The 13,147-nt window shown below is 49.9% G+C and overlaps 3 protein-coding genes across 4 annotated transcripts; 1 reads left to right on the top strand and 2 right to left on the bottom strand.

Annotated features, from left to right (window-relative positions):
• Positions 1–734: 734 nt before the first annotated feature.
• On the bottom strand, positions 735–5,352 carry LOC119278183 (probable mitochondrial import receptor subunit TOM20). Its single transcript, XM_037559537.1, has 6 exons — positions 5,109–5,352; positions 4,908–4,986; positions 2,581–2,750; positions 2,350–2,397; positions 1,873–1,953; positions 735–1,242 (listed from the first exon to the last, which is right to left on the bottom strand). Exons 1-6 carry the CDS (start codon positions 5,208–5,210, stop codon positions 1,093–1,095), a joined length of 630 nt encoding a protein of 209 aa, XP_037415434.1. The 5' UTR covers positions 5,211–5,352; the 3' UTR covers positions 735–1,092.
• Positions 5,353–5,678: 326 nt separating this feature from the next.
• LOC119281996 (SNF1-related protein kinase regulatory subunit gamma-1-like) lies at positions 5,679–7,525 on the top strand. Its single transcript, XM_037562376.1, has 2 exons — positions 5,679–6,901; positions 6,978–7,525. Exons 1-2 carry the CDS (start codon positions 5,859–5,861, stop codon positions 7,255–7,257), a joined length of 1,323 nt encoding a protein of 440 aa, XP_037418273.1. The 5' UTR covers positions 5,679–5,858; the 3' UTR covers positions 7,258–7,525.
• Positions 7,526–8,152: 627 nt separating this feature from the next.
• On the bottom strand, positions 8,153–12,777 carry LOC119278182 (exocyst complex component EXO70B1-like). 2 transcript variants are annotated; one of them, XM_037559535.1, is made up of 2 exons: positions 10,590–12,777; positions 8,153–8,545 (listed from the first exon to the last, which is right to left on the bottom strand). In XM_037559535.1, the coding sequence occupies exon 1, from the start codon at positions 12,612–12,614 to the stop codon at positions 10,611–10,613; it is 2,004 nt and encodes a 667-aa protein (XP_037415432.1). In that variant the 5' UTR covers positions 12,615–12,777; the 3' UTR covers positions 8,153–8,545; positions 10,590–10,610. The 2 variants fall into 2 exon arrangements, with proteins under 2 accessions (XP_037415432.1, XP_037415433.1); XM_037559536.1 differs by having other exon boundaries at positions 8,153–8,493.
• Positions 12,778–13,147: the final 370 nt, after the last annotated feature.

The raw sequence follows: 13,147 nt of genomic DNA, 5'->3' as shown, positions 1-13,147 counted from the left end.
TACCCTACCGCCAAATAAAATGGGGTAGAAAAAGGGTCCGATCCAAAAAACTTTTGCATGTAGGCTCAAATCGCGCTTAAGTTAAGGAAAAGTGTCAATGGGAGAGGAGACAGGTACCTGAAGTTACTAGTACCGCTGTCAACCCTCCTGATTGGGCTGGCTGGAGAAAAAGAACGACGGGAGAGGAGATAGATACCTGCAGTTACTAGTACCGCTGTCAACCCTCCTGATTGGGCTGGCTCGAGAAAAAGGAACCATGATCTCCATAGCAGTGCCCATGATGGGTAGGGGCGAGAGTGCTTTTCTTGATTTGCCAGGAACGGGGTACAGGCAGTACATGGAGATCATTACTTGCTAGTAACATGCAGCAATCAATTCAAGCCCAAATCTCTCAAGAGCCCCCACACGGCCGGACGGACGGACACGGTAACCCCCGGCCGGGGAGGCATGCAGCCCCCCGGCCGGAGACCCGGACACCAACAGTTCGGTCACTACAGGTGGTGATGGTGCAGGGGCAGCCCGTCGCTACACGTTACAAGAACGCGCCCCCGCTGGCAGTGATCTGGTTGCGCGGCTCACGTCTACGTAACAAGCCATGCGTTCCGTGCGCACGTGAGATGTCAGGGTTGCCTCTCTGCCCCGTCGGGCTCAAACCAACTACGAAACAAACAGATAACATGATGGCACGGATTTTAATGTTGAAAAATGCAGCAACAACAAAAAGGCAAAGCAGATTCAAGAGTGTGAGATGAGCACGCCAAACGTCGTTTACAATTATTGGCAAACAAAAAGAATGCTCACGGAAAGCAGTATATGCCGCACAAAGGCACATCCAAAGTACCCAATATTATGTAGACATGTGAAAAGAGCATACAAAAACACAGTAATGGTTCCTGCTAATAATAAGAGAAGCACGTAAGAAGCCAGCGCCCAAGTCCTTTGACAAGACAAACCTCGTCAAGACCGCCGCATGTCGAAAAATTCCACAAAAAACCGCAACATGGAAACACCATTTCCTCTCCATAACTTTTGCTAAGTCCTAACATAGGCATGCCATTTGCAGGTTTCCTTTTTTCCAAGTCTCGTCTTGAATCACATGTTAGGCTGTGACATGTGAGGTGGCTGTGCCTCCTTGGCTTGACTGTTGGCCACTCCTATCCAAACACCGATGCCAACGAGAAGAATCCCCCATCCAGCCAGATCATACCAGAAGTCATTGTCCTTCTTCTTTTTCCTTGATTGCTGCAAACCACAATATATTCTCGTATTAGGTACAGCGAGGAACAGAGTAGAGTATGCGGCATGTGGACATAATGTCGAAAATCAAGGCCAGAGGTATGTGGGGGAAATATACTCAAGAGGTCATATGGCTGGCCGAATAGACATACATAGCATGTACCACATTAATGGAAGAAAAAAACAGGGCTATATATTTTGTTAGAAATGCTAGGGGGAAATACAAATATTACATCAAAAAATATTGAGTCATCCACTGCCTGTTTACTGAAACAATTTGTTTTAACACTGCCTCTTTACTAAAAGAAGAGACAGCAATAGGATGGGTATAAGACAAATGTGTGAAGGATTAAAATAACTGATATATTTAGCCATCCACTGCCCTGCTTACTGAAACAATTTATCTTCACTCTTGTTAACACTACTGGATTGACTAGTACAATGAGAGAAGGATGTCTTAAGGATCCACATGTACGAGCAATTCAAAAGCAGATTTCTGGGTACTCTGACAGGAAATGAGATGAGCAGAACCAAAAATATGTACAGTAAAAAGAAATAGGGACTCCTTACAAATGTCAAGGGCAGAAAATGTAATAAGCAAAGAAGTGGTAAGCCGAGCAATGTTAAACAAAATACCCTTGCATTTGAGGACGAGGGTGCTCCTTGTGAGGCTTGAGATGCGATTTGCCTATGGATCTCCATATGCAGTTCAGGTGCCTGAGGGTGATTGCACACAAATGTTATACAGAAAGGCAATACAAAGTGATATGCAGGCATACTCAAATATGCTACCAATAAAAGGTTCAGAGTAAATTTAGATACAAAGATACTACAGATACAGGGTAGTTCGGGGATTCAAATTTCCCCTATAACTTAGAAGTTCTTGCATTGCTAGTGAGCCAATCTGAGTAAGACCTATTAGAAGTTCTCTATCATAGGCATGGGGTGCTGTCAGCTTTTAAATTATGTTGACAGCATCGAATAAAACAAGGAACCTGGAGAAGATTCAAAAACTTGCACCAAAACAACTCGAATAGTTGAATGACATGGTATAATGGTATCATAATAACTGAGCAAAGATATAGCCAAACATGCCGGTAGAACAAAGCGTACCTTTGATGACAAATCCAATGACTTCCTGTACAACTCATTTGCTGGTTCCTACAAGAAACATGCACGTATCTCAATCTCCAGCTAAATATGCTTAGAAACTTATTAAAAGAAACAGTTCCAGAGGCTGGTTTATGGAGCTGAGTGTATATTGCACTTAAAGCATATGATCTCAGGCCCAGGGATCAGTCTCCAGCATGGAACATGCAAACAACTGAAGCAGACAAAACATACCACATCAACAGCCCTCTGGAAACAACCAGTTGCTTTTTCAAAGCATTCATTAGCCTGGACGGTTTCCGAAGTGAAGAATCCACGAGAGGTCAAGGCATTCCCCAAGCACCAGAGTGCATCAGCCTTGTTGGGATCAATTCTCAGTGCTTCATCCAGCTTAGACTCCGCATCTATAAGAAATAAAACCAGATCAGCCAGATACCCCACTTTTGACCCCAATCATAAACTTAATACACAAAAGGAGTACAGTTAATTTAGTTAATGTACACAAAACACTCACTCACGCACAAGCTATATAATTGTATGCTAACTCCAAAGTATTACTCCCTCCGTCCCATAATATAAGAGCGTTTTTGACACTACACTAGTGTGAGTAGTACCTATTATCACTCCGACTAAATAAGCATGCACGTGAATACGTGATCCTACTTTAAGGATGAATTTAGAACACAGCGCTATGATAATAAAATAAAGCAAGCAAATAGTACATGAAAACAATCATACTGAAGTTATATAATTAATCTCTACCAGATTATTGAAAGGTCATTGGGTTTGGCAGCATAGTCTCAGCCTGGTTTTGCAATGCAGTATAAATCGAATTCAGTAACCACTCTAATATCAGACATGTGGTTAATTCTTGAAATGAATCTAATGCATAGGTCCACCAGCAAACCACCTCAAAAAGTGTTCATAAATCAAAGTGCTGCTTCGTTGAACACCAAGGAGAAAACGCTAGGCACTAATAGTGGACTTTGCCACTGCCTAGTGCCTATCTCGCCTAATGACATGCTTAGCATGATTAAGAGCTAGGCGTTCTGCTATCGCCTAGCACCTAGGCACATTTCATTGCAGGTCTAGGCGCCCTTTTTTTTACTACACAGGAAATACAACTGCAAAAAGAAACAGTACAACAGTCAAGCTGCTCACACCCATAAATAACTTGATAAGACCCCATAAATCTGCCTGTTATTCTAAATATACAAACACCACCATCACCATCAATCTGATCAACGAACATAACGAATGCAACTACAGGCTCCATATATATGTTAGAAAGAACATCACACATTCCATCATGCAACAAATGCAACTGCAGGTTCCATACATGCTGGGAACAAAACTGCAGACAATTAAGCATGCTACAAGCAATCATCTTAAAGAAGGTCAAACAAGCTATTAACACATTCCAAACACCTAATGCGCATATGTTCACTAGCACTACTGTCTCAGTGTCTGTTCTGTGGTTGGTAACATCGTACCAACAAACCCAATACTGCAGTGTTCAGCACACCATAAAAGGGCAGCCCGGTGCATGTAGCTCCCACTTGCGCAGGATCCGGGCAAGGGCCACTTTGGGCCTATAGTACACAGCCTTTCCCTACATTTCTGCAAGAGGCTGTTTCCAGGACTCGAACCCGTGACCTCATGGTCACAAGGCAACAGCTTTATCACTGCGTCAAGGGTCCCCTTCCACAACACAAATCAGAGTAACCTATTTCTCAAGTATACCTAACTTCTTGGTATAAATAGAAACTGGTGACCATAAAACGCTCACTCACGCACAAGCTTTGTGATTATATGCAAACTCTGAAAGATAAGTGCATATTATCACTCCAACTAAACAGGCATGCATGTAATCCTACTTTCAGGATGAATTCAGAACACCGCACTATATGATATAACAAAATAAAGCAAGCAAGTAGTACATGAAAACAACCACTCTGAAGTTCTACAATCAATCTCTGCCAGATTATTTTGGAAGGTCATTGTGCTTGGCAGCATAAATTCCATCATACAACAAATGCAACTACAGGTTCTGTACATGCTGGGAACAAAACCACACACAAATCAAGCATGCTACAAGCACTCATCTAACCATTAAAGGTAAAACAAGCTGCTAACACACCCCAAACGCCTAATGCACATATGTTCAGTTGTTCACTAGCACTACCAACTGTATTAATGTCTGTTCTGTGGTTGAGAATATTGTACCAACCCAACACTGCAGTGTTCAGCACACCACCATCCATAATGATCTCCTATTTCCCAACAAATCAGAGTAACTTATTTCTCAAGTATACCTTCGATACAACTAACTGGCACATGATATAAATAAAAACTAGTGGGAATAAAATCACAACTACGTTAAACACAATATAACATCTATAACAATGCTAGCAAAGCAAACTAAAAGCCAAGGCCCAATTGTTAGGTAGGATCTACTCCAAGTTGGAACTTCTCTAGTGGGAAGCAATCGAAGCCAACGAATCTCCACACGGAAGCAATCCAAATTCACCGAAGAATAGACACAATCAAGCGCAGCGTACCTTCGAGGCACTTGAGGCTCTCGGGGCCGTTATGCATCTGCGACAGCTCCAGCAGCGCGCCGCCCCATCGCGTCAGGTTCTGCGAAGCACAAAACAAACGTCAGATCAGATCAAACCAAATCAGACGGGGTCGCCGCAGCCGCGTTCCCCTCGGAACAAACCGCCGGAGCGGAGCAGGAGGAGGTCGGGGGGAGGCGCTACGTCGGCGTCGAGTGGGTTCTCGTCGTAGGTGGACTTGGCGGTCTTGCAGGCGAGGTCGAAGAAGAAGAGCCTCTCCGGGTCGTTCATCGCTGCCATGTCCATGGCGTCGGCGTCGGCGACGGCGACGGCGGCGAGATCCGGTGCGGCGGCGAGGCGGGGCTGTGCCGGGGGCTTACCTAGGGTTTTAGGCCTGAGACTCGCTTCGATTTGGGGGAGGTGCCGACGGAGGCGGGGGTGGGGAACTAGTAGTTGTTGTTGTAGAGAAAAGGAGGGGGCGGAGGGGATCGAACCGCTTTAGTAGGACGCTGCCAGGCGGGCCCTTCGAGCTTCGTCCCCACCTGCCAGCGAGACAGCGCGTCCACGGTGGGTCCCCGGCATGACTTGCGGGAGGAGATAGAAAAGCACATCACGCGGCCCGGCCCAGCTCGGCAGTTCGCAAGCTAGGCCCGTTCCAAAGCCCGCTTAGAAATTTCGGCCCGTTGTCGTCCAGAGGGGAACTCCGTTTTTTTTTTTTGCTGGAATTTTGGTGCATGTCTGAGAGCTCAGCTGCCGGGCGGCGAACCACTTGTCAGCGTCCCCTGTGGTTCTGGCGCGAAACCTTCGGGCAGCTCGCTCGCGCCACCATTGTCGGGCCGAGGAAGCGACCAAGCAGCGCAAGGTCACGGGTGGTCGCCAAGAAGAGCAGAGTAGTGGCAGTGTGCAAGGCAGCGGAGCAGAGGCTTCCGACAGAGGAGAGGAGACAGGGGAGCCATGCAGGCGAGGCGGGAGATCCGGACGAAGCCGGAGCAGCGGGAGGAGGAGGATGCAGCGTCGGCGGTGGCGGAGACGCCGCTGAGCGCGCGGTGGAGCCCGGAGGCGGAGATCGGGATGCGGGTGGAGGACATCTGGGACAGCCTGGACCAGCCGCAGCTGAGCCGGAGCGACAAGCTCAACAGCTGCTTCGACGCCATCCCGGTCTCCTCCTTCCCGCAGACCTTCGGGGCGCAGCTGGTGGACATCCCCTCCGACGCCACGCTGGCCGAGGCCGTCGACATCCTCTCCCGGAACCGGATCAACGGCGCGCCCGTGCGCAACGTGGAGGCGCCCGAGGACGCGAGCTGGATCGACCGCTACATCGGCATCGTGGAGTTCGCCGGGATCGCCGTCTGGCTGCTGCACCGGTCGGAGGCCTCGGCGTCGGCCGCCGCGCTGGGCGCCGACGAGCTGGCCGCCAAGCTCGGCACGGTGACCCTCGACGGGGGCAGCGGCGGCGGTGGCGGCGGCGCGAGGGAGCTGAAGGCGGCCACGGAGGCGGAGGGCGCGGTGGCGGAGGCGTTCGGGTCGCTGCCGTCGTCGGAGCTGTTCCGGAAGACCAAGGTGAAGGACATCTCCGGGTCGTTCCGGTGGGCGCCGTTCCTGGCGCTGCAGAGCTCGGGCACGTTCCTCACCATGCTGCTGCTGCTGTCCAAGTACCGGATGAAGAGCCTCCCCGTGGTGGACATCGGCGAGGGCACCATCAGCAACATGGTGACGCAGGCGGCGGTGGTGCACATGCTGGCCGAGTGCGTGGGGCTGAGCTGGTTCGAGGACTGGGGCACCAAGACGCTGGCCGAGCTGGGCCTCCCCCTCATGAAGACGAGCCGGCTGGTCAAGGTCTGCGAGGACGAGCCGGCGCTCAAGGCGTTCCGGCAGATGAGGCGGCGCGGCGTCGGCGGCATCCCCGTGGTGGACGGCGCCGGCAAGCCCGTGGGCAGCATCATGATCAAGGACGTCAAGCACCTCCTCACGGCCTCCGAGTCCGCCGGACACTACAGGTACAAATTTCACTCGCTGCATAGCTTGTTCCGGACATGAATCGCCAACAGACGGTGAACGCATGCATGCACGCAGGACGCTGACGGCGAGGGAGTTCATCGCGAGCGCGCGGCAGAGCTCGGGGGAGAAGCAGATGAGCATCATCACGTGCACCAGGGAGGACAACATGAAGGAGATCATCCTGAAGCTGGACGCGGAGAAGAGGCAGAGGATCTACGTGGTGGACGGGGAGGGCAACCTGGACGGCCTCATCACGCTCAGGGACATCATCGCCAAGCTCGTCTACGAGCCGCCGGGATACTTCGGGGACTTCTTCAACGGCGTCATCCCCATGCCGCAGAACAGCAGGGTCTGAAGGAAATCCTTCTGTTCTCTTCCCGGCTTCCGGCCTCCTAGGCAAGATCAGGATATAATCTTTCTGCCATTTCCTCTCGGTTTACCCCTCCTTTGTGTGCAGTAGGTAGTGATTCTCGGTGTGTTTTTTCTTCCTCTTCCATTTTTCGCTCTCCCTAGTGCTTCGTTAAAGCTAGAACCTAGTTTCATTTGTTTCAGTTTTGTCAGTTCGGCATAGCTAGCTACCTAGCTCATCATAATGAAGAACAATGTGGCTCTGTTCGTGTCAACGACCGGAATTTAGACATTTATGTGAGATAATCTTAGAGCTGTATGAATTACACATTTGCTTGCGCAGGATCTGCTCAAGTCTGAAACTACACACGCGCTCTCTTCTTAATACATACAGACATACAGTGATGTAAATTCACAGCGGGGCAGAGTAGACAAGGATGTAAAGGTCTGTGGAATGTAACTCTAAACCAAGATATGAAATTGTGAATAGGCACCCAATACTTTGACAACATACATTTCTGCATGTTATCTCCCAGGTTATGATGAGCTGCCCGACAAGACAATAATAGAAAAAGGCGCAGATAAAAGACCCCAGACATATCAAACCAGGCAATAGCGTATAGGATAAGGAGCAAAACAACCATCAATTTGCAGTGCAGCACAATTGACAATAGATGGAAGCAAACTGCATAAATCCAAAACCCACTCTATGAACTGAGAAGATGAAGAGCACAGGGCACAGTGAAACTGCTACACTGCCTTTATGATAACGAGGTTGACGAATTCACGAAACTGGATTCAAAGTCATAGGTTGTGGTCTTTTTAGTTATCCGATAAGCTACTATACTTACTTTTCTTTTATCATCATCATATTACTATACTTCCTGCCAGCAACCAACTAATCAGCAGATAACGGAAATTGCAACAAGGGGAAAGTGAACATAACCGCTGTATAAATTGTACATAAGATGCCAACCACCGACCATCCAACAATAGTCAATAATCAACAAAAGAAGGGTAAACTGTAATAATGACAGTTACACAGCTCACCGCAGTGTCCTAAATCCCATGTGGAAGCGCCAATGTCAGCACTCCCCTTAAAAAGAGTCAAAGATGACACGCAAAGTATTCCAGCCAGGGTGCCTTGCATTCACAATATTTCTGCTCCAGCAGCAGTCAAAATTGATTTCTCCATCTTCGAACCCCACAAGCATGATGGTAGGGCAGGTTCCTAGCACACTGCCTGCATGAATTTTGCCAGGGATTTGTTACCACCAACGTTGATATGAACATCCCTGAAGAGATATAGGACCAGGTCATTAAGTTTGTTGATCACGCTCAAGTAAATCACTAAATCCATGACTAAAGCATGACAAAGCAACCCAGGTCATGATTTTTTGGGGAATTTTCCTGCTTCATAAATATTGCAAATTTATTGATTTGCCAAAAACTCGTCTAACAAGGAACAATATACCATTTGAAAACCAGTTCACTGCACTAGGGGAAATATGTCGTTACACGCAATCCATATTACTGTTTCAAATATGCAGTAGTTAAAAGCATCTTCAACCCCTCACTTTCTCCCAGCTGGGCGGACAGCCTAGACAGTTCCCTGACAGGAGAGACAGTGAAAAGGCCTTCCCAACCAGAGACCCCCCCAAATCATCCCTATACGCCTGGGCTACCAGCACCCCTCAAATCCAGCCCATATTTGGGGAGGTTATGAGGGTGTCCAGGCAGTCCGCCACGTCGGATCCGGCCCACCCCAGCCCTCTCTCTCTCTCTCTCTCTCTCTCTCTCTCTCTCTCTCTCTCTCTCTCCTAGTCCTGGGCATTCGGTTTAAACCAAAAATTCGGTTAAGGCCGTTCTGTTTATTTGCAAATTCAGTTAGGAAATATGCTAACTGAAATTTGTAACATAAAAGTAAACCAAAAATTCGGTTAACCGACCTGTTCGGTTCTGTTTCCGGTTTGTACCGAAAAAATGTCACATATACGTGTCTTCGCCACTCACAACCATCCTTATTATAGCTGAGCTATCTTGCCTCTTCTCTTTTACCCACACGAGGTGGGATTAAGTCAATTGGACTACTGTTGTCATCTGACGCTAAAAGCTAAATGGTTCAAACAATAGAAGAAATACGTATGTTGGGCTTGGGGCTTGCATGCAGGCCCACGGGCGTGGCGTCCAGGGAACCTGGCTGCAGGCCGACTAGTATCCTAACTGGCTGCTGGATGCCAGGCCTACTTAGCGTCCATGAAGCCGCTCAAACAAAAAAACTTAGCATCAGCAAAGTGATAAAAATGTCTTGGCGTCAATGGCCATGTGGGAGTCACGGGTGTCTACGTTCCTAGGACTAGGAGGCTAGGAGCGTGATCCATTCCACTGGAATATAACACCCTGCCATACAGGTCGGTTTCTATCGGCTTAACCGATGTAACACCGAACCAACCTTATCTAATTCCTTAGTGGAAGTGAAAACCGAATTTATCTGTACTAGGGATAAAAACCACAATTTCAGTCTTTTCGGTTACGATTTCGGTTCGGTATTCGGTTCCTGAGTTTCTATGCCCACCCCTAGCTGGCGTGCACTGGCAGCGGACACTGTCCGGACGCTTTCGCGGATGTATAGGGTCCCAAATTAGCCCAGTCCAGTTGGAGATGCTCTAAGAGCCTTATTCTTCAATTATTAAGAAATGTAGGAAAGAGTACAGTCCTACAACTTAAAGTTGCACCGAGAAGAATAACAAACCATGATCAGATGAGAAATCAAATTTTGTTACTCTATTAGATACAAACACGATAAGTTACTCACGAATTTATCATGAACATTGCTCGATAAACTACAAAATCAATGGAACAATGTACTTCCTCTATCCGGGTTTATTGGGGCCACTCGTATTTGGTCAAACTTTGACCATCTAGACTAACAATGGTTTTATGCTGATTTTATTTGAAAGAGGATTCCAACGGTATAGTGTTTTGGGACATATAGTTTATATTTTATTAGTCAAATTTATAGTGAAAGTTTGAGCCTAAATACGAGGGGGCCCAATAAACCCGTGCGGAGGGAGTATATTTGTGATGTATTTTTACAATCGCAGGATAAAATAGGGGTGCAATCTATGTAGTATCTCAGTAGTTAGGTAAACTTACTAATTTTTAGCATATGTCATACTAAATGCTCAATTGAATTGCAAGGTAGAAGGTACCATTATGATCCTGCAAATCTAATTATGCAGCTGCTAAAAAGAAAAACCTGACTGCACAGCCTTCTATAAACCGATATGAACAATCTATGGAAGCACAATCTGAAAGTTATAGCACTTTAGCACTCACCTTCAAACATAGACAGTTTGATCAAGCATTCAATTTTTTCCCTTCAAAGAAATCTGAGACCTGGTTCTCCACATCCTCAGGGTTGTACTTTATATACTTTGCGAAATTCCTTCCCCCCTCCAGCTGCCCTCGGAACCTTCCAACAAACGAACGGTATGCTGGAAGGACCTTCTCTGAGATGGAAATCTTCAACTCTTCTCTTAACTGAGGATCCACAACCTTCCATGCTGTCTGTGTCCTGTATAACTCCTCGTAAGCCAAGTTGAAGCTCTTGAACCTTTCCTTCAGGGCAGCCTTGAGTGCACTCGATGAACCTGTTGTCTGTGGCAACCCATCATCCCTCAGGCAAGCTAATACCCTGGTCCATGAGGATCGGAGGTACCCTGTAGAGTACCTCCTTATCTGACCACGGCGCTTACGGATCCAGTTATCCCCAAGCAAACTCTTTAGCTCTGAATCCTTGATCTTCTGCACAACATACCACAGATTGTTCATCAAAAATATGTTCTGCAGTGCCTCATCATCATACAGCTTCGCTTTATCCTCAATCTTGTCCAATAGATGTGTGATCAGTATGAGCAGACAGTGACCCAGTGGAGTCATATCCGCATTGTCACCCCCATTTTCCAGCTCAGTCTCGCAACCATCAAGAAGATGATTCAGCCAGCGGCTGTAATCTGCAAGCAGTCGCACATAATTCATGACATAACGCGTAAGCGGGTGGATCTCGCCCCCTGGCAGTGATCTGCGAGAAGTCTCCCCACGTATCGCATTGGCAAACTCAGCGACCGTGCCACGCACCGCATCCCCTAGCCTGACAAGTATCCCCTCTGCCTCTTCCTTGATGAAATCCCTTGCATCCCCTGAGAACAAGGCCTCGAGCTCTGGCAGCAACTCAGCTAGCGCCTCGTACATACCAAGAATGCGGAACAGCTTCTCGGACGATCTCTTGCCAATCGCAATGGCATCACCGAAGTTGAGCAGCTGCAGGACACACCCCTTGGCCGCCTCAGTAAAGCACTCCTCCTCGGCATCTGCGTCGGCCGCAAGGATCTGGCCACAGATGCGGCGCTCCTCGGCGAGAAGGCCCTGGACGACGACCCTGAGAGCCTGGATCCACTTCTTCATCTTGCCATCGAGGACGCCCCACTCCACGCGCTGCACCTCTTCCAGGCTCATCTTGTCGACCCCAAGCACGGCGAGGCACTCCATGAGCGTGTCCCGGCGCACCTCGCTGTAGACCTGGCAGAGCTCCGGCCCATAGCCAGCGCGCAGCATGACGTCCGCGATGTCCTTGAGGGTGCTGACGGTGTCGGGGGAAATGAGGTAGGGCGAGATCTCGCCATCGGAGGCGGAGCTCCACCTGCCCGCGCCGGAGGACTCGTCGCCCTCGTCGGCGTGGCTGGCGAAGGAGGGGCAGTCGAGGTCGACGGAGGAGGCGGAGTGGAAGGTGGGCACCGTGAGCGAGAGGCGGCGGAGGAGGGACGCGTGCAGGTCCTCGGCGGCGAGCGACGCGGTCCCGCGGATGAGCAGCTGGCGGAACTCCTCCTCGAGGCGCGCCATGGCGACCTGCAGCGCGGCCTCGACGCGCGGGCCGGCCTCGCCCATGAGGCAGGCGGCCGCGGCGAGGTACTCCTCGGCGTCCTCGGGCGACTCGAACACCAGCCGGTCCCCGGCCGCGGGGGAGTCCCACTGCTCCACCAGCCGCAGCGCTTCCTCCACCGCCGCGTCCCTCTCGTCCTCCAGGTCGTCGTCGTCGCCGCCGAAGCCGGGGCCGGGCGGCCCTCGCTCCCGCCCGTACTCCCCCTCCTCCTCCTCTTCCCCCTCCGGCAGCTCGGAGCCGGCCGCGGCGTCGGGGGCGCCGGCGTCCGGGAAGAGGTCGGACATGAGGGAGAAGCGGTTGTCGAAGCCGGAGAGGATGCGGATCATGTCGTCCGCGGCGTTCTTAGAGTTGGCGAGCGACTTGACGATCTGCTGCGCCGCCGCGATCACCTTCTCCTGCCCGTCGGGCGGCGCCGCCGCCATCCCGTCCCCGCGCCGCGCCGCGCCGCTCGCCTGCGCTCTTGGATCGGAGGAGGGCGATGAGGGCGGTGTGAAAGGGGGCGGGGAGTCGCGGAGGCGGAAGGGGGGAGGGGAGAGGAGGATGGGGGAGGGAGCCGAGTCGCTGATTTGCTGAGCTGGCCTTGGGTTTGGGTTTGAGCGAGTCGTCGTCGGGTGGTTTAGATGTCTGTCTGGGCTAAAAAAGGTTGGACTGACGATCTTTTCCTGCTTTGATCACAGGCTTTATCGTACGGATCGGACCGGGATCGGATTCGTTCCGGCGACCATACACTAGCTCACTTTTGTGCCGTCCATGCACTCGACTTTGTATCGTCTCTTCTGATATTTTTCTCCAAACACGGTACAGACACGAGACGCCAGTGGCGGAGCTTGACAAGAATCAATGGGGGGGCCAAGGACAAAAAAAACTGAAGCAACTTCAGCAAACCATAACTTGTAGCCACCAAGCAATTTTACTTATATAGTTATATTACCCATATTGGTCAAAAAATACATGT

This window comes from Triticum dicoccoides, chromosome 3B (assembly GCF_002162155.2).
Source record: "Triticum dicoccoides isolate Atlit2015 ecotype Zavitan chromosome 3B, WEW_v2.0, whole genome shotgun sequence".
Lineage (NCBI taxonomy): Eukaryota > Viridiplantae > Streptophyta > Magnoliopsida > Poales > Poaceae > Triticum > Triticum dicoccoides.
Note: the sequence above shows the minus strand (reverse complement) of the source record. Positions and strands in the feature narration are given on the sequence as shown.